Source organism: Oncorhynchus tshawytscha, linkage group LG16 (assembly GCF_018296145.1).
Source record: "Oncorhynchus tshawytscha isolate Ot180627B linkage group LG16, Otsh_v2.0, whole genome shotgun sequence".
Taxonomy (NCBI): Eukaryota; Metazoa; Chordata; class Actinopteri; order Salmoniformes; family Salmonidae; genus Oncorhynchus; species Oncorhynchus tshawytscha.
Window position 1 is genome coordinate 78,078,218 of NC_056444.1, and position 25,525 is coordinate 78,103,742.

General features: G+C 42.4%; 1 protein-coding gene across 5 annotated transcripts in view; it reads right to left on the bottom strand.

The window, feature by feature from the left end:
- The window catches only part of LOC112235066 (copine-9), a 76,459-nt gene that overhangs the window by 11,069 nt on the left and 39,865 nt on the right, over positions 1-25,525 (bottom strand). For all 5 annotated transcript variants that reach the window (XR_006079120.1, XR_006079122.1, XR_006079121.1 and 2 more), the window contains exons 8-16: positions 23,240-23,303; positions 10,035-10,138; positions 9,701-9,805; positions 8,913-8,954; positions 8,750-8,825; positions 6,887-6,940; positions 6,097-6,158; positions 5,787-5,833; positions 4,079-4,260 (exon numbers count right to left, since the gene is read on the bottom strand). Coding sequence is in view for 2 of the 5 variants with exons in the window: in XM_024403458.2 (XP_024259226.1) it covers positions 4,079-4,260; positions 5,787-5,833; positions 6,097-6,158; positions 6,887-6,940; positions 8,750-8,825; positions 8,913-8,954; positions 9,701-9,805; positions 10,035-10,138; positions 23,240-23,303 (736 nt within the window). In the remaining 3 variants the exon portion in view is untranslated. The remainder of the gene's footprint in view (positions 1-4,078; positions 4,261-5,786; positions 5,834-6,096; positions 6,159-6,886; positions 6,941-8,749; positions 8,826-8,912; positions 8,955-9,700; positions 9,806-10,034; positions 10,139-23,239; positions 23,304-25,525) is intronic.

Consider the following 25,525-nt stretch of genomic DNA (forward strand, 5'->3'; position numbering starts at 1 on the left):
GGGAGAAAAAGAGGTAAACATTTTTTTTATTTTTATAAATAAAATAAAATGAAATTGGAGGCAATTTATGACAGAGAAATTAACATTCAATTCTATGGCAACAGCTCTGGTGGACATTCCTGCAGTCAGCATGCCAATTGCACACTGCCTCAAAGCAAGAGACATCTGTGGCTTTGTGTTGTGTGACGCACTTTAGAGTGGCCGTTTATTGTCCCCCAGCACAAGGTGCACCTGTGTAATGATCATGCTGTTTAATCAGGTTCTTGATATTCCACACCTGTCAGTTGGATGGATTATCTTGGCAAAGGAGAAATGCTCACTAATAGGGATGTAAACAAATTTGTGCACAAATTTTGAGAGAAATAAGCTTTTTGTACGTATGGAACATTTATGGGATCTTTTATTTCAGGCTCATGAAACATGGGACCAGCACTTTACATGTGGCGTTTAGATTTTTGTTCAGTGTACATTGTCACAATGTCCTTTTCTTCTGAATCTGAATTATCTGAGAAATAATTTATTTTACGTAAACGTTTAAGTGGAGAGAAAGTATTTAAAGCCAAACAATGGAAATGTACACGAGTGGAAGATGGAAAAGAGTGGAAGAGTAACTTTTATTTGTCTGCCAGTCTCTCACTCTATTTGTTTTTTCATCATTCTTTTTTCTCTCGATATACTTCACTGTATGCTGCAATGGCCTAAAACCTCTCTGCACCCTGTCAGACACATTCCAGCACCTTCCCAGCCCGTGATTGAACCCAGCTGAGGCTCTTAGGCCAAACAAGGGCATGATTGGCAGCACAATCAGCCCCATCCCTTTAAAACGCCACTCTTATCCTGAAACCGAGTAGCCAATTTGATTGAATATGGCCCTGAGACAGTGTTCTCTCTGGCATTTCCTCCCACTTTCCTTCCCTGCCTCCTTTTCCTGCCTCTCCCACACATGAAACACAGATTATAGCACACACTCACACATACACACACTAACAACTACACACATTAACACACACACACCGACTCACCCCCACTCCCTCCACACACACACACACACACACACGCACGCACGCACACACACACACACACACACACACACACACACACACACACACACACACACACACACACACACACACACACACACACACACACACACACACACACACACACACACACCTAAACACTAAAACACAAACACCTACCTACTACTATAGGTGTATTGAAGGTGCTAATAGGAGAAGTACAGTATGAGGATCTGATATATGATACTAGAGGTGTTTTACTCTAATCTGATACAGGATACCAGAGGTGTTTTACTCTAATCTGATACATGATACTAGAGGTTTTTTACTCTAATCTGATACATGATACTGGAGGTGTTTTACTCTCATCTGATATCAAATAAAATCTTATTTGTCACATACACATGGTTAGCAGATGTTAATGCGAGTGTAGTGAAATGCTTGTGCTTCTAGTGCCGACCATGCAGTAATATCTAACAAGTAATCTAACCCAACAATTTCACAACAACTACCTTATACAGACAAGTGAAAATGAATAAATAAGAATATGCACATAAAAATATATGAATGAGTGATGGCCGAACAGCATAGGCAAGATGCAGGAGATGGTATAGAGTACAGTATATACATATGAGATGGGTAATGTAGGGTATGTAAACATTATATAAAGTGGCATTGTTTAAAGTGGCTAGTGATACATTTATTACATACATTTTTTTATTATTAAAGTGGCTAGAGAAGAGTCAGTGTGTTGGCAGCAGCCACTCAATGTTAGTGATGGCTGTTTAACAGTCTGATGGCCTTGAGATTGAAAAACAGCTTTTGTCTCTCGGTCCTCGCTTTGATGCACCTGTACTGACCTCGCCTTCTGGATGATAGCGGGGTGAACAGGCAGTGGCTCGGGTGGTTGTTGTCCTTGATGATCTTTTTGGCCTTCCTGTGACATCGGGTGGTGTAGGTGTCCCGGAGGGCAGGTAGTTTGCCCCCGGTGATGCGTTGTGCAGACCTCACTACCCTCTGGAGAGCCTTACGGTTGTGGGCGGAGCAGTTGCCGTACCAGGCGGTGATACAGCCCGACAGGATGCTCTCGATTGTGCATCTGTCAAAGTTTGTGAGTGTTTTTGGTGACAAGCCAAATTTCTTCAGCCTCCTGAGGTTGAAGAGGCGCTGCTGCGTCTTCTTCAACATAATGTCTGTGTGGATGGACCATTTCAGTTTGTCTGTGATGTGTACGCCGAGGAACTTAAAACGTTCCACCTTCTCCACTACTGTCCCGTCGATGTGGATATGGGGCTGCTCCCTCTGCTGTTTCCTGAAGTCCACGATCATCTCCTTTGTTTTGTTGACATTGAGTGTGGTTTAGTTTGTCTGGGAGCAAGACATTGTGGTCCGCGACGGAGCTGGTTTTTCTTGCATTTAAGAGCAGTTGGAGGCCACGGAAGGATAGTTGTATGGCATTGAAGCTCGTCTGGAGGTTAGTTAACTCAGTGTCCAAAGAGGGGCCAGAAGTATACAGAATGGTGTCACCTGCGTAGAGGTGGATCAGAGAATCACCAGCAGCAAGATCGACATCATTGATGTATACAGAGAAGAGAGTCGGCCCGAGAATTGAACCCTGTGGCACCCCCATAGAGGCTGCCAGAGATCCGGACAACGGCCCTCCGATTTGAGACACTGAACTCTATCAGAGAAGTAGTTGGTAAACCAGGCGAGGCAGTCATTTGAGAAACCAAGGCTGTTTAGTCTGCTGATAAGAATGTGGTGATTGACAGAGTCAAAAGCCATGGCCAGGGCAATGAATACGGCTGCACAGTATTGTCTCTTACCGATGGCGGTAATGGTATCATTTAGAACCTTGAGCGTGGATGAGGTACACCTATGACCTGCTCGGAAACTAGATTGCATAGAGGAGAAGGTACTGTGGGATTCGAAATGGTCGGTGATCTGTTTGTTAACTTGGCTTTCGAAGACCTTAGAAAGGCAGGGTAGGATAGATTATAGGTCTGTAGCAGTTTGGGTCTAGAGTGTCTCCCCCTTTGAAGAGGGGGATGACCGTGGCAGCTTCCGAATCTTTGGGGATCTCAGACGATGCGGAAGAGAGGTTGAACAGGCTAGTAAATAGGGGTTTCAACAATTTCGGCTGATAATTTTTTAGAAAAGAGAGTGTCCAGATTGTCTAGCCCTGCTGATTTTTAGGGGTCCAGATGTTGCAGCTCTTTCAGAACATCAGCTATCTGGATTTGGGTGAAGGAGAAATGGGGGAGGCTTGGGCATGTTGCTGTGGAGTGTGCAGGGCTGTTGAACAAGGGTGAGGGTGGCCAGGTGGAAAGCATGGCCAGCCATAGAAAAATGCTTATTGAAATTCTCAATTATTGTGGATTTATTGGTGGGGACAGTGTTTCCTAGCCTCAGTGCCATGGGCAGCTGGGAGGAGGTGCTCTTATTCTCCATGGACTTTACAGTCCCAGAACCTTTGGGAGTTTGTGCTGCAGGATGCAAATTTCTGTTTGAAAAAGCTAGCCTTTGCTTTCCTAACTGCCTGTGTATGCTGGTTCCTAACTTCCCTGAAAAGTTGCAGGATGTTTTTGTGCTGGCCAAGGGCAGTCAGGTCTGGAGTGAACCACGGGCTATATCTGTTCCTGGTTCTACATTTTTTGAATGGGGCATTCTTATTTAAGATTGTGAGGAAAGCACTTTTAAAGATTAACCAGGCATCTTCTACTGACGGAATGAGGTCAATATCCTTCCAGGATACCCGGGCCAGGTCGATTAGAGAGGCCTGCTCTCTGAAGTGTTTTACTAGAATCTGATGCATGATACTAGAGGTGTTTTACTAGAATCTGATACATGATACTAGAGGTGTTTTACTCTAATCTGATACATGATACTAGAGGTGTTTTACTCGAATCTGATATATGATACTAGAGGTGTTTTACTCTACCGGTAATCTGATTCATGATACAAGAGGTGTTTTACTCTAATCTGATACATGATGTGTACGTCCTTCTGGGTTTGGGACTGACAGTGTGTCTAATCATAGCAGTGTGTGTGTGTCTAACCAGAGGGAATGCGTGGGATATCTTTCCATCGGGAGGTAGCTTGGCTCCGAAGCCGTAGGCAGGAAAGAGCTTGTCACTGTCATAGTCCTGGATGATGTCCCCTACAGCCTTCAGGGCCATGGCGTATGCATTCATCTGGTACGGGTTCATGTAGTGGAGGGAGGTGGGCTGAGACGGGTCACCTGTCACACAGCACAAATTCAACGAATCAAAATTATTTTATAAAGCCATTTTTACCACCAGCAATTTTCATAGTGCTTTACAGATACCCAGCTTAAAACCCCAAAGAGCAAGCAGTACAAAGCCACAGTGGCTAGTTAAAACAGACACACACATAGCTACAACTGAAATGAAGCTAGATCCATGTCTAATCCCTGCTGATGCATGTAGTGACCTACAGTATACCCCTGGTATTTAATATGTGCATAAATTACCTAAATATACTGTATACACAAACTTATGTGGAGACCACTTAAAGTTAGTGGATCCTGCTATTTCAGCCACACCCGTTACTGACAGGTATATACATTCGAGCAAACAGCCATGCAATCTCCATTGACAAACATTGGTATTAGAATGGCCTTACTGAAGAGCTCAGTGACTTTCAACATGGCACCATCATAGGATGCCAACTTCCCAACAAGTCAGCTCGTCAAATTTCTGCCCTGATAGAACTGCCCCGGTCAACTGTAAGTGCCGTTATTGTGAAGTGGAAACATATTGGAGCAACAACGGCTCAACCGCAAAGTGGTAGGCCACTTCAAGCTCACAGAACGGGACCGCCTGAAGTGCGTGGCGTGTAAAAATCGTCTGTCCTCAGTTGCAACGCTCACTACCGAGTTCCAAACTGCCTCTGGAAGCTACGTCAGCATAAGAACTGTTCGTCGGGAGCTTCATAAAATTGGGTTTCCATGTCAGAGCAGCCGTACACAAGCCTAAGATCACCATGCGCAATGCCAAGCATCGGCTGGAGTGGTGTAAAGCTTGCCGCCATTGGACATTGTAGCAGTGGAAATGCATTCTCTGGAGTGATGAATCACTCTTTACCATCTGGCAGTGCCAACGACAATACCTGCCCCAATGCATAGTGTAAAGTTTGGTGGAGAAGAAATAATGGTCTGGGGCTGTTTTTCATGGTTCAGGCCCCTTAGTTCCAGTGAAGGGAAATCTTAACGCTACAGCATACACTGACATTCCAGATGAATATGTGCTTCCAACTTTGTGGCAACAGTGTTGGGAAGGCCCTTTCCTGTTTCAGCATGACAATGCCCCGTGCACAAAGCGACGTCCATACAAAAATGGTTTGTTGAGATTGGTGTGGAAGAACTTGACTTGCCTACACAGAGCCCTGACCTCAATTCCATCAAACACCTTTGGGATGAATATGAATGCCGACTGCAAGCCAGCCCTAATCGTCCAACATCAGTGCCCAACCTCACTAATGCTCTTGTGGCTGAATGGAAGCAAGTCCATGCAGAAATGTTCCAACATCTAGTGGAAAGCCTTCACAGAAGAGTGGAGGCTGTTATAGCAGCAAAGGGCGGACCAACTCCATATTAATGCCCATGATTTTGGGATGAGATGTTCGACAAGCAGTTGTCCATTCCTTTGGTCATGTAGTGTAATTAGTATGCATTTGCATTTGAAATTCATCTACTGTGTGTTTAAATGTTTTAGATGGCCAATGACCGCCCTGAGCTCCACTTACCATTAGAAGCAGTGAAGTCGATGGCTACTGTGAAGTTGAGTTGTGTCCTGTTGGGAAAGAAGGGGTTGAAAATCATTAAAAAGATAAACTTGATCCAAATTAGAATACTGCCCTCTGAGGACCAAACCTCTTCAACCAGGACGTTGATCAATAGTTTATTGAGTAGTTGTTATATTACTCTTGCCATGACCCTAATTGACTAACTGGTTAGATGAAGCAATGTAAGTCCAAGGCCTGTAATCACGGGGGTTCCCAAGCTGTTTATCCACACAGGCATAGGCTTAATTGGGCTAATTAACATTCCACTCACCCGCCTCGGATGAAATCCACAAACGTATATTCCGACTCCACTTTGAAGGACAGCAGTGTTACCTGATGATAGTAGTGATGGGGGCAGGGGGGGGGGATAGTATGATGACAATAGTGACCCATATAAATCATTACAATGTTGAAGCTGACAGGCAGATAAGCAGAAGGTACTTACCGTGCCAGATAAGTACTTACCGTGCCAGATAAGTACTTACCGTGCCAGATAAGTACTTACCGTGCCAGATAAGTACTTACCGTGCCAGATAAGTACTTACCGTGCCAGATAGGTACTTACCGTGCCAGATAAGTACTTACCGTGCCAGATAAGTACTTACCGTGCCAGATAAGTACTTACCGTGCCAGATAGGTACTTACCGTGCCAGATAAGTACTTACCGTGCCAGATAAGTATAAGATAAGTACTTACCGTGCCAGATAAGTACTTACCGTGCCAGATGAGTACTTACCGTCCCAGATAAGTACTTACCGTGCCAGATAAGTACTTACCGTGCCAGATAAGTACTTACCGTACCAGATAAGTACTTACCGTGCCAGATAAGTACTTACCGTGCCAGATAAGTACTTACCGTACCAGATGAGATAAGTACTTACCGTACCAGATAAGTACTTACCGTGCCAGATGAGTACTTACCGTCCCAGATAAGTACTTACCGTGCCAGATAAGTACTTACCGTGCCAGATAAGTACTTACCGTACCAGATAAGTACTTACCGTGCCAGATAAGTACTTACCGTACCAGATAAGTACTTACCGTACCAGATAAGTACTTACCGTGCCAGAGTTAATGTATTTCTTTTTCTTGCCCTTCTTTTTCGGATTTAGAACCTGGTTTATGAAAAATAAAAGCATGGATAAGAAAACACAGTAAGTAGTTATTTCAAAAGCAATATGAACTTAAAATGCTTGTGGTAGATATTTTTCATAATGTGTACATGGATGTACACATCTATTCAAGGTACAACATAACAAACAAAACTGAAAGGATATTCATGACAATAGTAACCACATATGCAAATACTGGTATACAGCGCATTAGAAAAGTAATCAAACCCCTCGACTTTTTCCACTTTTTTTTTTACGTTACAGCCTTATTCTAAAATGTATTAAAAAGTATTTGTCCCTCAATCTACACAAAATACCTCATAATGACAAAGCAAAAACAGGTTATGAATTTTTGCAAATTTCTTTTTAAATAATCCAATAAAATATAACATGTCAATATGTATTCAGACCCTTTACTCAGTACTTTATTGACGCACCTTTGGCAGCGATTACAGCCAAAGGTCTTCTTGGGTATGACGCTACAAGCTTGGGCCACCTGTATTTGGGGAGTTTCTCCCATTCTTCTCGGTTGAACATCCAAAGTTCTGTCAGTTTGGATGACAGAGCTTTTCAGGTCTCTCCAGAGATGTTCGGGTTCAAGTCCAGGCTCTGGCTGGGCCAGTTAAGGACATTCAGAGACTTGTCCAGAAGCCACTCCTGCGTTGTCTTGGCTGTTTGCTTGGAGTTGCTGTCCTGTTGGATGGTGAACCTTCGCCCCAGTCTGAGGTCCTGAGCGCTCTGGAACAGGTTTTCATCAATGATCTCATTCTATTTTGCTCCGTTTATCTTTCCCTTGATCCTGACTAGTCTCCCAGTCCCTGCTGCTAAAAAAACATTCCCACACATGATGCTGCCACCACCATGCTCACTGTAGGCATGGTGCCAGGTTTCCTCCAGACGTGACACTTGGCCTTCAGGTCAAAGAGTTCAATCATGGTTTCATCAGACCAGAGAATCTTGTTTCTCATGGTCAGAGTCTTTAGGTGCCCTTTGGCAAACTCCATGCGGGCTATCATGTGCCTTTTACTGAGGAGTGGTTTCTGTCTGGCCGCTCTACCATAAAGGCCTGATTGGTGGAGTGCTGCAGAGATGGGAGAACCTTCCAGAAGGACAACCATCTCCACTGAGGAACTCTGGAGCTCCGTTAAAGTGACCATCGGATTCTTGGTCACCTCCCTGACCAAGGCCCTTCTCCCCCAATTGCTCAGTTTGGCTGGGCAGACAGCTCTAGGAAGAGTCTTGGTGGTTCCAAACTTCTTCCATTTAAGAATGATGGAGGTCAGTGTTCCTGGCGACCGTCAATGCTGCAGACATTTTTTGGTACCCTTCGCCAGATCTGTGCCTCGACACAATCCTGTCTCGGAGCTCTACAGACAATTCCTTCGACCTCATGCCTTGGATTTTGCTCTGACATGCACTGTCAACTGTCTGACCTTATATACACAGGAGTGTGCCTTTCCAAATCAATTGAATTTACCATAGGTGGACTCCAATCAAGTTGTAGAAACATCAAGGATGATCAATGGAAACATGATGCACCCGAGCACAATTTCGAGTCTCATAGCAAAGGGTCTGAATACTTATGTAAATAAGGTATTTCTGTTTTAAAGTTAATACATTTGCCAAACATTCAAAAAACCTGTTTTCGATTTGTCATTATGGGGTATTGTGTGTCGATTGATGAGGAAATTGTTTTATTTAATCCATTTTAGAAAAAGTCTAATGTAACACAATGTGGGAAAAGTCAAGGGGTCTGAATACTTTCCGAATGCACTGTATGCTACTGAAAATGAACAAACATATGTGGCTCACCTCATAGACATTAAACTGGTTTTGTCCACGTGAGAAATCTCTGTAACTTGTGGTGAACTCACCAATGAAATCATGGCTGTAGGGAAGAATAACTGACGGCATGAGACACATTCACAAAGCATTAGATATTCATGTGGAAATCAAAAAGCACACCAAAAAATACCTTCCATCTCTGTCCCAGTCATACACATCCACCTTCACTGTTCTAGGACGGGAAACAGAAAAAAATATATATTGGAAATACCCTAAAATGAAAGCTGACAGTCTGCACTTTCACCTCATAGTCATTGTATCATTTCAAATACAAAGTGCTGGAGTACAGAGCCAAAACAACAACAAAATGTGTCACTGTCCCAATACTTTCAGAGCTCACAGTATTTCATTTGTTCAACATGACCTTTGACACAACCACCATAGATCTATTCCTTCTAAAGAAAAAGGTGACATTCTGATAGATGTTCATGAGAGGTAGGCTTCTGTCTTGTCAACACAACACTGACTCACAGAGACTCCATCAGCATCGTTGACAGTGAATGGTATGATAACGTGGTGTGAATACTCTGAGTCAATCCCAATAACACTAGTGCTGGCCCCTAGGAAACTAGGGCCGACTGCTGGCATTATTCTGATCGCCCCCAGTGACTGACAGTTGAAGTCATCATTCTGCTGCTCGTACTGTAGAGGTCCCCCATTGGTTCCCCCAGAAAGTGTCCCAATGTTTCAACGTTATTGATATCCTACAACATACCTGACCTGACAAAGGTCCTTGTGTATTGAAACGCTGTCAATAAAGGTAACTGGGAGCATATTCATACACGTTTTTTATGGACGTGCGTATGACCACAATCCTTTCACACAACATAGTCATAGATTGTCCTTCAGGCTGGGGGTGTGACTATCATTGGTCATGCAAACCAAAGCATACTGTCCCTCTGTCCTCTCCACTCTAACCTGTCATAGTCCCCATTACAGAGGGCCCTCACTGGGATGGTGAAGGGCTGCCACACAGGATTCAGTGTGTTCTTAACCACCTCCGTCTTATGACAGATAGTGAACCTGGAACAGAGTTGAAGAGAACGTTACAGAGAGGAACTCACAATGTACTTAGGTGATATCACTAGCAATCACTAGAGACAATCCCAAGATGAGGACAAATGATACTCAGAGCTACAACCGAACCCACAGACTACATTACATACTGTGGTAAAGCATAGGAAAGATGAAGATGTAGATGAAACTAGACATTACTAGGAAACTAGGACATTTCCTCGGAAGCTACACTCACGTTCCATCCTCGTTACTTCTGTAGAAGACCAGGAAGGGGTCAGACTTCCCAAAAAAGTCTTTCTTGTCCAGCTTGTTGGCACACAGCTGCATGGTAGCAATGTCCTGGAGAAGAACATCAACAGAGAACCTTTGCATAGCATCTCACCGTAGCACACCATAAACAGCCACCTGGGCACATACTGTACTTGTTGAATCAATGTTGTTTCCACATCATTTCAATGAAATTACGTTGAACCAATGTGGAACATCAAATAAAATACAATTTGATTTGTCACATGCCCCGAAGACAACAGGTGTAGACCTTACAGTGAAATGCTTACTTAGACGTTAACCAACAATGCAGTTAAGAAATATTTACTAAATAAACTAAAGTAAAAAATTGTCTATAATAAAATAACAATAATGTTAATCTGTCTGTAAACAACTGTTGGAAAAATTACTTGTCATGCACAAAGTAGATGCCCTAACCTTGACAAAACTATAGTTTGTTAACAAGAAATTTGTGGAGTGGTTGAAAAACAAGTTTTAATGACTCCAACCTAAGTGTATGTAAACTTCCGACTTCAACTGTACATTGAATTGACGTCTGTGCCCGTTGGGATATATCTCATGGGTCAAGTATAACCCTAAAGAATAGCCTTCTGGACAACAGCTCTAAAGTACAACAAATGTTCTGATCTTCAACATTTAAAGCTAGTCGGACAGCATAATAACCACAGGAAACACGTTTAGCTTTAATTGTGACTCCGATCCAACCTCCACTTTAAGTGGAAATGAAAAAGCAACACCATACACTCTTAGAAAAAAATATTATTTGGGGTTCTATATAGAACCTTTTGGTTCTTTTGGTGAGATTAAAGAACCCTTTACTAAAACAGGTTTTACAACAGTATATACTGTATACATACCCAGTGAAGCCAAAGAACGTTGAGTGTTCTATCCCTACACTCTTAGGAAAAAAAGGTTCTATCTAGAACCTTAAAGGGTTTTCGGCTGTCCCAATAGGAGAACCCTTTGAAGAACCCTTTCTGGTTGCAGGTACAACCCTTTTGGGTTGCATGTAGAATCATTTTTACAGAGGGATCCACATGGAAACAAAAAAAATGGTTCTACCTGGAACCAAAAAGGGTTCTCCTATAGGGACAGCCAAAGCACCCTTCGGAACCCTTTTTTCCAAGAGTGTACCCTAGAGTGTAATGGATATTTTAGAAATCAACAGCAAACAAAAGCTAACCCAGTCACATCAAGCTCAAATGACAGCTAACATTCCCTTTTAATTTGTTTGACATTTATGTCCATATTAATAATGCTGCTGCATGATTTCGCCTGGTCATAAAAACGACGTCCGACACCGTTAGAGTTCTATGGCAGGAGGAAGATCAAATTCAGATTTTTAAACATTGTTGCCAAGGTCTGAGATGAAAACAGCAAGGTTCATAAAAACCTGTGCTGTTGCAAATTAAAAGCTATTAGCAGGAGAAAATAACGGTGGTTGAACCAACTTGCAAGTAGCCTATCAATAAGCACATTATTTTTCAAGGTATTAAAGTGGAACTGACAGCGTTTTATCTACTTTGCATATATGAAACAAACAGAATCATAATATCAGTAAAAAATAACAAATTCCCAGTTTACGCTTCAAAACAAACTTTATAAGAAGTTAAAAATGTTATATTTGACAAAAAATGCATTGAATTCAACTTCAATTGCGCCGCTTTTGTGTGTTCGAGTGAAAGGCTACTATAATGTTGCAGTCTGGCATCAGTTTTTAAAGCTTGACAACGAATAACCAAATGACTAAATCTGCAACAAAACACCATGCAAAGCAGAAACGTGTAGGCCAATTACAGCAACATTTGAGCAGTAGCCTCGGCTGGCTACTCAACTACAAGACATTTGAGCAGTAGCCTCGGCTGGCTACTCAACTACAAGACATTTGAGCAGTAGCCTCGGCTGGCTACTCAACTACAAGACATTTGAGCAGTAGCCTAGGCTGGCTACTCAACTACAAGACATTTGAGCAGTAGCCTTGGCTGGCTACTCAACTACAAGACATTTGAGCAGTAGCCTCGGCTGGCTACTCAACTACAAGACATTTGAGCAGTAGCCTAGGCTGGCTACTCAACTACAAGACATTTGAGCAGTAGCCTTGGCTGGCTACTCAACTACAAGACATTTGAGCAGTAGCCTCGGCTGGCTACTCAACTACAAGACATTTGAGCAGTAGCCTCGGCTGGCTACTCAACTACAAGACATTTGAGCAGTAGCCTAGGCTGGCTACTCAACTACAAGACATTTGAGCAGTAGCCTAGGCTGGCTACTCAACTACAAGACATTTGAGCAGTAGCCTCGGCTGGCTACTCAACTACAAGACATTTGAGCAGTAGCCTTGGCTGGCTACTCAACTACAAGACATTTGAGCAGTAGCCTCGGCTGGCTACTCAACTACAATATATTTTGAGTGCACCATACAGCAATGCTGAATTCAACGGCACCGGTGATCCCTACAAATCAGCCGGGCTAGACAATCTGGACCCTTTCTTTCTAAAATTATCTGCAGAAATTGTTGCAACCCCTATTACTAGCCTGTTCAACCTCTCTTTCGTATCGTCTGAGATTCCCAAAGATTGGGCCTGTGTCCGGATCTCTGGCAGTTTCTATGGGGGTGCCATAGGGTTCAATTCTCGGGCCGACTCTTCTCTGTATACATCAATGATACCGCTCTTGCTGCTGGTGATTATTTGATACACCTCTACGCAGACGACACCATTCTGTATACTTCTGGCCCCTCTTTGGACACTGTGTTAACTAACCTCCAGAGACGAGCTTCAATGCCATACAACTCTCCTTTCGTGGCCTCCAACTGCTCTTAAATGCAAGTTAAACTAAATGCATGCGTTTCAACCGATCGCTGCCTGCACCCGCCCGCCCATCCAGCATCACTACTCCGGACGGCTCTGACTTAGAATATGTGGACAACTACAAATACCTAGGTGTTTGGCTAGACTGTAAACTTTCCATCCAGACTCACATTAAGCATCTCCACTTCCTATATCGCAACAAAGCATCCTTCCCTCATGCTGCCAAACATGCCCTCGTAAAACTGACCATCCTACCGATCCTCGACTTCGGCGTCATCTACAAAATAGCCTCCAACACTCTACTCAACAAATTGGATGCAGTCTATCACAGTGCCATCCGTTCTGTCACCAACGCCTCATATACTACCCACCACTGCGACCTGTACGCTCTCGTTGGTTGGCCCTCGCTTCATACTCGTCGCCAAACCCACTGGCTACAGGTTATCTACAAGTTTCTGCTAGGTAAAGCCCCGACTTATCTCAGCTCATTGGTCACCATAGCAGCAACCACTCGTAGCACGCGCTCCAGCAGGTATATCTCACTGGTCACCCCCAAAGCCAATTCCTCCTTTGGTCGCCTTTCCTTCCAGTTCTCTGCTGCCAATGACTGCAACGAACTGCAAAAATCACTGAAGCTGGAGACCAATATCTCCCTCACTAACTTTAAGCACCAGCTGCAAGAGCAGCTCACAGATCACTGCACCTGTACACAGCCCATCTGGAAACAGCCCAACTATCTACCTCATCCCCATACAGTATTTATTTATTTATCTTGCTCCTTTGCACCCCAGTATCTCTACTTGCACATTCATCTTCTGCACATCTACCATTCCAGTGTTTAATTGCTGTATTGTAATTACTTCACCACCATGGCCTATTTATTGCCTTAACTCCCTTATCTTACCTCATTTGCACTCACTGTATATAGACTTTTTGTTTTCTGTTTTTCTACTGTATTATTGACTGTATGTTTTGTTTATTCCATTGGTAACTCTGTGCTGTTGTATGTGTCGAATTGCTATGCTTTATCTTGGCCAGATCGCAGTTGCAAATGAGAACTTGTTCTTAACTAGCCTACCTGGTTAAATAAAGGTGAAAAAAAGACAATTAAAAATCCCTGCAGTGCAAAACAAAAGTAAACATGTTTACGTTTAAATGTTACAACAACCTACAGCAATGTTTGTTAGTTACTAAATACTTTTTGATTAGGGTCGCAGTATATTATGCACATCTGCAAGCATAGCAGCAAAGGCTGGACAAATATTACTTATCTCTTCTTTTGTTTTAATATGTTAAAACGCTGAATACAGCATCCCATGTACATCAGCGGACTTCAAATAAAACAATTACCAGTTTGGGTCGCATTTGCCCCTTTAAAATGTTTTAAATTGTGTTTGTCTGGCCTGCAAATTCATTGTGTTATTTCAATATGGTCTGTGCGTTGATTGAGTTTGACACCCCTTGGCTTGCGTATTTGGCATGGGCGGGCAGGCAAGTTCCCATTCAGTTGTTAAAAAGTGGGTGGGACAAGCATACATTGGCAGGCAAGCTGCAGAAGGACAAGCAGCCTACTATTCCCTTTTGTTTCAGTGCAATTTGGACGGCAAACTAGCTTAAACATTTTGAGAGGGTTTATCTAATATTCCCTCATTAGATTTTTAGCTCATCTTGCTCTGGCTAACATTAGTTGTTGATCTTGTTGTTGTTGATGTGAGAGAGAGCCTACCTTTTCATGATTGTTTATTCAATAGGAATGTGAAGTTCCCAAATGTAATTGGACTCCTGTGGTATTTACATATTTACAGAAATCCATTCAGGTGTTGTGGCTTTTGGTGAATGTGTTGTAATGATCTGAAGTCGTGCTGTGGCTACTGCCTGGAAACACACAGTCCAGTTCATAGTGAATGATGGCAGGCCCTACTGCCTGGAAACACACAGTCCAGTTCAAAGTGAATGATGGCAGGCCCTACTGCCTGGAAACACACAGTCCAGTTCATAGTGAATGATGGCAGGCCCTACTGCCTGGAAACACACAGTCCAGTTCAAAGTGAATGATGGCAGGCCCTACTGCCTGGAAACACACAGTCCAGTTCAAAGTGAATGATGTCAGGCCCTACTGCCTGGAAACTCACAGTCCAGTTCATAGTGAATGATGGCAGGCCCTACTGCCTGGAAACACACAGTCCAGTTCATAGTGAATGATGGCATGCCCTACTGCCTGGAAACACACAGTCCAGTTCATAGTGAATGATGGCAGGCCCTACTGCCTGGAAACACACAGTCCAGTTCATAGTGAATGATGGCAGGCCCTACTGCCTGGAAACACACAGTCCAGTTCATAGTGAATGATGGCAGGCCCTACTGTCTGGAAACACACAGTCCAGTTCATAGTGAATGATGGCAGGCCCTACTGCCTGGAAACAGTCCAGTTCATAGTGAATGATGACAGGCCCTACTGTCTGGAAACACACAGTCCAGTTCATAGTGAATGATGGCAGGCCCTACTGCCTGGAAACACACAGTCCAGTTCATAGTGAATGATGGCAGGCCCTACTGCCTGGAAACACACAGTCCAGTTCAAAGTGTATGATGGCAGGCCCTACTGCCTGGAAACACACAGTCCAGTTCATAGTGAATGATGGCAGGCCCTACTGCCTGGAAACACACAGTCCAGTTCATAGTGAATGATGGCAGGCCCTACTGCCTGGAAACACACAGTCCAGTTCAAAGTGTATGATGGCAGGGCCGTGTGTGCACATAGGCCTATTGTAGCTCTGATTGGCTATGGCGCACTGGCCTGTGTCTTGGACAAAACATACGTTTTTATTAGGTTTTATTTATGGCAGTGTCTATTAATTGTCCAAACGCGCAGCAGCTTTACCACTCTAAATTGCTATAGAATTGTAACTAAGTGTAACTAATGGGCAGTATATTGTATTGTAAAGAAGTCAGCCAGTGTTGACGTGGGTTATCATTCAAACAAAGAGATGCCTCCCTGGCCACCAGTTCATATTTCTAAACTACTGTATGTTTGCATAATATAATAATAAATTCTAAAAACAATGCTGATATTCATAGTCCATTATTCAATTGTTTATTCAATTATGTTCTTAGCTCAAAGTATTACTATTTAATAGTAGTAGCCATAATTCATAAATGGCACCATGCAGGGTTCTATATGGAACCATTCAAGTTCAGTCAAGAACCCCTAGGTATAAAAGGGATCTATATAGAATCTTCAGGGGTTCCATTTATGAAACAAGAGATGGAACCCTTATTTGTTTCTATAAGCAACCTTTTCTTCTAAGAGTGTACAGAATTAATCACATTGCATGGAGACTATTTATTTAGCTTGAGGCTCATCAATATGTATGGCTGTTTATGGTCTGTCGGTGGTGGTGTATGCGTTGATCGGTACACTGCTCTGTTTTGGGGAGTAGGACAGATCCCTGGGGAGATGCAACGGGACTGAAGCATGACGTGTGGAGCCACCGTAATGAGCAGAGGCAGAGGGGTCTGACAGCAAGAGAGGGCATCATGGGAAATCCCTTAGCAGCCAGTTTCTCACTGACAGAGTAGTGAGCTCCGCCCACGCTCCTCTACATTTCTAAACTGTCTGTCTGTCTGTCTGTCTTATAATAAGTCTGGCTGCACATCTGACTGGCTGACTAACTGCAACTTTTGAAATGATATGACTAAACTCAACAAAAACAAGAAGAAACTGTATTATGAAGGCAGGAAATACCTACAATGAGCAGTGAGTCGATTATTGTTATCGATTGATAATGACAAACCTCCTGGCATTGACAACTTAGATGGAAATCTACTGAGGATGGTAGCTGACTATGGCCACTCTTATCTGTCATATCTTTAATCTAAGTCTAGAGGAACGTGTTAGTCCTCAGGTCTAGAGGGAAGCCAAAGTCATTCCGCAACCCAAGAATTGTAAAGCAGCCTTTACTGGTTCTAACAGCCGACCTATCAGCTTGCTGCTAGCTGTTAGTAAACTGTTGGAAAAAATTGTGTTTGACCAAATACAATGCTATTTCTCTGTAAACAAATGAACAGACTTTCAGCATGCATATAGAAGGGCACTCAACATGTACTGCATTGACACAAATGACTGATGATTGGTTAAAATAAATGTATACTAAGAAGATTGTGGGAGCTGTACTGTTAGATTTCAGTGCAACCCTTGATATTATTGACCATAACTTATTGTTGAAAAACCTTAAGTGTTATGGCTTTCAACTTCAGCCGTGAATCCACGATATGGCAATTATCTAATAGAACATGTAGGGTTTTCTTTAATGGAAACTTCTCTAATGTTAAACATTTAAAGTCTGGTGTACCGCAGGGCAGCTCTCTAGGCCCTCTACTCTTTTATATTTTTACCAATGACCTGCCACTGGCATTAAACAAAACCTGTGTGTCCATGTATGCTGATGATTCAACACTATACAGGTCAGCAACCACAGATAATGAAGTCACTGAAACACGTAAGAAGGAGTCGGAGTCAGTTTTTGAATGAGTGGCCGGTAATAAACTGGGTCCTGAAAATCTCAAAAACGAAGAGATTTGTATTTGGTACAAATCATTCCCTAAGTCCTAGACCTCAGCTGAATCTGTGAATGGTATGGCTCTTGAGCAAGTTGAGGAGACTAAATTACTTGGTGTTACCTTAGATTGTAAGCCGTCATGGTCAAAATACATATATATTTTTTAAACCTTTATTTATATATTTATATATATTGATTCAATGGTTGTAAAGATAGGGAGAGTGCTGTCCGCGATAAAGAGATGCTCTGCTTTTTTGACACCACACTCCACAAAGCAAGTCTTGCAGGCTATAATTGTATCTTAACTTGATTATTGTCCAGTGATATGGTCAGGTGCTGCAAAAAAATACCTAGTTAAGATGCAGCTGGCCCAGAACAGAGCGGCACGACTTGCTCTTCATTGTAATCAGAGGGCTAATATCAATACTATGCATTTCCAATACATTGTTGCTTATATAAACAAGAAGTGATGCAGTCAGTCTTTCCTCAACTCTGAGCCAAGAGAGACTCTCTTGGCTAAGAGAGTCTTGTTTTTATAAGCAACAATGTATAGGAAATTCCAAATTGTTTTCATAGCCAAATTACACACAGCACTGAAACACACAATTACCCCACCAGACATGACAGCAGAGGGTTTTTTCCCAAGTCTCCTGGTCCAGAACAAATTCAAGGAAACGTACAGTATTATACAGAGCCATTATTGCAAGGAACTCCCTTCCATCTCATGTTGCTCAAGTGAACAGCAAACCTGGTTTCAAAAAACAAAGAAGAAGCGACAGCTCATGGCACACCGCCTCTTCTCCATGTGACCTACTTGTTGTGTGTATGTACTGACATGTACAGTACCAGTCAAAAGTTTGGACACACTTACTCAATCAAGGGTTTTTCTTTATTTTGTACTATTTTCTACATTGTAGAATAATAGGGAAGACGTTAAAACTATGAAATAACACATATGGAATCATGTAGTATCAAAAAAAAGTGTTAAATCAAAATATATTTTATATTTGAGATTCTTCAAAGTAGCCACTTTTTGCCTTGACAGCTTTGCACACTCTTGGCATTCTCTCAACCAGCTTCATGAGGAATGCTTTTCCAACAGTCTTGAAGGAGTTGCCACATATGCTGAGCACTTGTTGGCTGCTTTTCCTTCACTCTGCGGTTCAACTCATCCCAAAAAAATCTCAATTGGGTTGAGATCAGATGATTGTGGAGGCCAGGTCATCTGACGCAGCACTCCATCACTCTCCTTGGTCAAATAGCTCTTATACACCCTGGAGGTGTGTTTTGGGTCATTGTCCTGTTTAAAAACAAATGACAGTTCCACTATGCTCAAACCAGATGGGATGGCGTATCGCTGCAGAATGCTGTGGTAGCCATGCTGGTTAAGTGACCTTGAATTCTAAATAAATCACTGAGTGTCACCAGCAAAGCACCCCCACACCGTCACACCTGCTCCTCCATGCTTCACAGTGGGAACCACACATGCAGAGATTCTCCATTCACCTACTCTGCGTCTCACCAAGACACGGCAGTTGGAACCAAAAATCTCAAATTTGGACAGGATTCATCAAACCAAAAGGATACATTTCCAATGGTCTAATGTCCATTGCTCATGTTTCTTGGCCCAAGCAAGTCTCTTCTTATTGGTGTCCTTTAGGAGTGGTTTCTTTGCAGCAATTAGACGATGAAAGCCTGATTCACGCAGTCTCTTCTGAGCAGTTGATGTTGAGATGTGTCTGTTACTTGAACTCTGTGAAGCATTTATTTGGGCTGCAATCTGAGGAGCAGTTAACTCTAATAAACTTAACCTCTGCAGCAGAGGTAACTCTGGGTCTTCCTTTCCTGTGGCGGTTCTCATGAGCCAGTTTCATTATAGCGCTTGATGTTTTTTTTGCAACTGCACTTGAAGAAACTTTCAAAGTTCTTGAAATTTTCCAGATTGACTGACCTTCATGTCTGAAAACTTCTTGAGTGTAGGGGGCAGTATTTTCGTTTTTTTGGCTAAAAACATACCCATTTGAAACGGCCAATTGTTCAGGCCCAGAAGCTAGAATATGCATATAATTGTCAGATTGGGATAGAAAATACTGTGAGTATAACCAAATCAAATCAAATTTTATTTGTCACATACACATGGTTAGCAGATGTTAATGCGAGTGTAGCGAAATGCTTGTGCTTCTAGTTCCGACAATGCAGTAATAACCAACAAGTAATCTAACTAACAATTCCAAAACTACTGTCTTATACACACAAGTGTAAGGGGATAAAGAATATGTACATAAAGATATATGAATGAGTGATGGTACAGAGCGGCATAGGCAAGATACAGTAGATGGTATCGAGTACAGTATATACATATGAGATGAGTATGTAAACAAAGTGGCATAGTTAAAGTGGCTAGTGATACATGTATTACATAAAGATGCAGTAGATGATATAGAGTACAGTATATACGTATACATATGAGATGAATAATGTAGGGTATGTAAACATTATATTAGGTAGCATTGTTTAAAGTGGCTAGTGATATATTTTACATCATTTCCCATCAATTCCCATTATTAAAGTGGCTGGAGTTGAGTCAGTGTGTTGGCAGCAGCCACTCAATGTTAGTGGTGGCTGTTTAACAGTCTGATGGCCTTGAGATAGAAGCTGTTTTTCAGTCTCTCGGTCCCAGCTTTGATGCACCTGTACTGACCTCGCCTTCTGGATGATAGCGGGGTGAACAGGCAGTGGCTCGGGTGGTTGTTGTCCTTGATGATCTTTATGGCCTTCCTGTAACATCGGGTGGTGTAGGTGTCCTGGAGGGCAGGTAGTTTGCCCCCGGTGATGCGTTGTGCAGACCTCACTACCCTCTGGAGAGCCTTACGGTTGTGGGCGGAGCAGTTGCCGTACAAGGCGGTGATACAGCCCGCCAGGATGCTCTCGATTGTGCATCTGTAGAAGTTTGTGAGTGCTTTTGGTGACAAGCCGAATTTCTTCAGCCTCCTGACATTGAAGAGGCGCTGCTGTGCCTTCTTCACGATGCTGTCTGTGTGGGTGGACCAATTCAGTTTGTCTGTGATGTGTATGCCAAGGAACTTAAAACTTACTACCCTCTCCACTACTACCCTCTCCACTCCACTTCCATCGATGTGGATAGGGGGGTGTTCCCTCTGCTGTTTCCTGAAGTCCACAATCATCTCATTAGTTTTGTTGACGTTGAGTGTGAGGTTATTTTCCTGACACCACACTCCGAGGGCCCTCACCTCCTCCCTGTAGGCCGTCTCGTCGTTGTTGGTAATCAAGCCTACCACTGTTGTGTCGTCCGCAAACTTGATGATTGTGTTGGAGGCGTGCGTGGCCATGCAGTCGTGGGTGAACAGGGAGTACAGGAGAGGGCTCAGAACGCACCCTTGTGGGGCCCCAGTGTTGAGGATCAGCGGGGTGGAGATGTTGTTGCCTACCCTTACCACCTGGGGGCGGCATGTCAGGAAGTCCAGTACCCAGTTGCACAGGGCGGGGTCGAGACCCAGGGTCTCGAGTTGATGACGAGCTTGGAGGGTACTATGGTGTTAAATGCCGAGCTGTAGTCGATGAACAGCATTCTCACATAGGTATTCCTCTTGTCCAGATGGTATTGCAGGCGAAAACCTGAGGAAAATCCAACAAGGAAGTGCTGTTTTTCCTGAAAGCTCTCTGTTCCATTGGATGCCTTGCCTCCATTTAAAGGGATATCAACCAGATTCCTTTTCCTATGGCTTCCTCAAGCTGTGAACAGTGTTTAGACATAGTTTCAAGCTTTTATTTTGAAAAATGAGCGAGAAAGAACCCATCGCGTCAGTGGATGGCTGGGTGCCAGCAGAGTTTTTCATGCGCAACAGCCATTTTCTCTCTCTCGCCTATGGAAGAAGCTACATTCCGGTTGACATATTAACAATTATATATTGTAAAAACAACCTGAGGATTGATTATAAAAAACATTTGACATCTTTCTACGCACTTTACGGATACTATTTGGAATTTGTGTCTGCGATGTCGTGACCGCTCGAGTCTGTGGATTTCTGAACATAACGTGCCAAACAAATGGAGGTATTTTGGATATAAAAATAATCTTTATGGAACAAAAGGAACATTTATTGTGTAACTGGGAGTCTTGTGAGTGCAAACAGCCGAAGATAATCAAAGGTAAGCGATTTAATTTATTGCTTTTCTGACTTTCGTGACCAATCTACTTGGCTGCTAGCGGTTTGTAATATTTTGTTTACTGAGAGAGATGTTCTTACATAAACGCTTGTTATGCTTTCGCTGAAAAGCTTTATTGAAATCTGACACGCCAGGTGGATTAACAACAAGCTAAGCTATGTTTTGCTATATTGCACTTGTGATTTCATGAAAATTACATTTTTAGTCATTTAATTTGAATTTGGCGCTGTGCAATTCAGCGGATGTTGATGAAAATGATCCCGCTAACGGGATGGGTGCGTCAAGAAGTTAAGGTAATGATGGACTGTAATTTCTCTTTGCTTATTTGGGTTGTTCTTGCAATAATATGGACTTGGTCTTTTACCAAATAGGGCTTTCTTCGTATACCACCCATACCTTGTTGCAACACAACTGATTGGCTCAAACGCATTAAGGAAATTCCACAAATGAACTTTTAACTGTTAATTGAAATGCATTCCAGGTGACTACCTCATGAAGCTGGTTGAGAGAATGCCAAGAGTATGCAAAGCTGTCATCAAGGCAATGGGTGGCTACTTTGAAGAATCTCAAATATAAAATATGTTTTGATTTGTTTAACACCTTTTTGGTTACTACATTATTCCATATGTGTTATTTCATAGTTTTGATGTCTTCATAATTTTGATGTCCACTATTATTCTATAATGTAGAAAATAGTAAAAATAAAGAAAAACCCTTGAATGAGTAGGTGTGTCCAAACTTTTGACTGGTACTGTATGTGTAACTGATAACACACACACATTAATGTTTTTAAATGTATGTGAATTCATTGTGAAGTATTTTGTCTGTAACGTATTTTTCATTATGTGTCGGACGCATGTAAGGTTAGCTTTGGCTATTGATGTCAGCTAATGGGTGGTTAGCTTGTAGGGTTAGCTTTCGCTATTGGTGTCAGCTAATGGGTGGTTAGCTTGTAGGGTTAGCTTTCACTATTGATGTCAGCTAATGGGTGGTTAGCTTGTAGGGTTAGCTTTCGCTATTGGTGTCAGCTAATGGGTGGTTAGCTTGTAGGGTTAGCTTTCGCTATTGGTGTCAGCTAATGGGTATACTAATAAATATCTAAAACTTGTCACCAAATGGATGAGATGCTCAGAGTTAGGAATGAAGGAATCTTATTAATACTGGAGGGTTTAGACAGGGGAGTTAGGGATAGTTGCGTGTGTGTGTGTGTGTGTGTGTGTGTGTGTGTGTGTGTCGAGGGGAGCACTACAAAGGAAAATGTTCAAATGACGAAGTGAAACATTTAACAGAAGAGGGAACAGCAAGCCAATTTTAAAAATATAGAAAATATAAATAGACGGGATAAAAAATCATAATTTAAAAAAAAAAGAGTTTGCCACCCTCCTGAAAGTCAACTACAGTATGTGAATGGCAAAGAGATACAGAAGAAGAAGTATCTTAGACATTATGGATCCATATAATGCTTCTTGAGGTGGGGTTTACTGGCACGCTTCTCCACAACAATGGCTGAAACATTGGCTGACTCGTGTCCTCCGGCTCAGAGGGGAATATGTCAGAGGGTGACACCCTCAAAGGGTGACATGTCAGATACTGACCCTACAGTTACTGAGCTCCTCCGCCGTGAAGATAATGGCCCCTAACTTCTTCCCAGGAATCCCACTGTAAAAGAGAGAAAGAGAAGGAGAGGGAGAGAGAGTGATGGAAACAGAGAGAGAGACAGAAAGAGATGTTTAAATATGAATGACATTACCATACATAGTCATATAGTCACAGGCATACCTTTCCGTTATTTTTAGATTACTTCCCCCTAAGTGGCATTAGAAGAAGACAAACATTTATATTACCATTTGAACAACATCTACTGCATGTAAATCAATGTTAGAGTTTACATAGCCGGCCATAAATGGATTTTTCATTGTATTTTATGGGTTGGTTATGTAGGCTTATTCTAACCCATCGCTTTCTGCTACAGATAATAATATGTTTAGGCTATATCTTTACATAAAATAAAATAAAAGTCTGGCAGATTTTCACTCATTCCCAATGCATTTAATAACCCTCGATCTGCAAGAATAGGCACATCCCCTTTGCAAAGAGCTGATCAGGCTGTTGATTGTGGCCTGTGGAATGTTGTCCCACTCCTCTCCAATGGCTGTGCGAAGTTGCTGGATATTGGCGAGAACTGGAACACGCTGATGGGTGGCCAGTCCTCTTCTGGCTGTGTCGGGTGGAGATTATAACAGTGGCAAAAGGTGTTCAAATGTTCATAGATGACCAGCAGGGTCAAATAATAATAATCACAGTGGTTGTAGAGGGTGCTAAAGGTGAGCACCTCAGGAGTAAATGTCAGTTGGCTTTTCATAGCCGAGAATTCAGAGTTGGAGACAGCAGGTGCGGTAGAGAGAGAGAGTCGAAAACAGCAGGTCTGGGGCATTTTATTTCAGGTCATGAAACATAGGACTAACACTTTAACATGGTGTTTATATTTTCGTTCAGCATAGATTAGCCAAATTGTTTTACCTGAGCATAACCCAAAAACGAAAAACGTATTAACCTACGCTGTTGTTTATCATTTTGTGGTCACGGAGCATATTGATTGGGCTCATAGGTTGAGTTGGAAAATAAATGCTGCTCTCATGGAATGGCATGCTTTGAGCACTATACTGTGCTATTTGCATGTGAAAATGAATGCCATTTGCTATAGGCCAATTGTTTAAGTTTTTGTTGGTGACAGTTTAATATCTCAATCATTTTCAGCTGTTTTAAGTCTATCAAAAGTGCCTATGGATGATGTTGTTTATCAATCAGTATGAATTAGATTGAGCGATAAAAGCCCGACTCGTGGTCTTATTAAACGAAACTGTTTGACAACAGTATGGAGCATAAATACCACAGGGGAGTTTAGAAGGAACTCCTTCAGACTTTAATTCCAGACGCTGGGATGAAAAGTCTGACTGCATTCAACCCATACTGCATAGCACATTCACACAGCTGTTTTTTCTTTTTTGTTCTGCTTTAATGAAGTTGCCACACATCAAGGTTAATGCTTTGTTTTTTACTTCCATTCAACTCAGTGGATTCACCAAGTGAATGAGAGCGAGGATAATGAAAGCCAGAGCAGATGAGAGGAGAGAAGTGTAAGAATGGGATGAAGCGTGAAAGCGTTTGAGAGAAGATAAGCGAGAGGCTATGCGACAGTTAGGGGCTTGCAAGGTCAACCCTGCAAGCTGGTCAATTACTGTGCAGTGAAGGTGGACTGCTGAATAAACCTGGGTCACTCTGGGCTAGCTGCATCTCACTCCACAGCTCTCCACTCCTCTCCTCCAGTCATTAGTAGGGACCTCTGACTTTCTCATCAAATGGATTTTGAGAAGGATGAGAGGAATTAAGGAAATGCTATTGAGACTCTCCCCTGGTGCAGCTCATCCTCTCACCACATCTCAGAGAGTCCTCACTGAGTTAAAGAGGTGACACAGTGCAATACTATTCCAGTCTGCAATTCTGACCGAGAATGGACACCCCTCATTATAATTATAAACCTCTGTTTTAACTATGAGGTGTTATACAGTGCCTTCAGAAAGTATTCACACCTCTTTTTCATTTTTCCAAACGTTGTTGTGTTATAGCCTGAATTTCAAATGTATAAAATTGAAATTTTGTGTCACTGATCAACACACAATACACCAAAATGTCAAAGTGGAATTTTGTTAGGCTGAAATATCTTGAGTCAATAAGTATTCAACCCCTTTATTATGGCAAGCATAAACAAGTTCAACAGTAACAATGTGCTTGACAAATCGCATAATAAGTTGCATGGACTCGTTCCGTGTTCAACAACAGCGGTTAATATGATTTTAGAATGACTACCCCATCTTTGTACC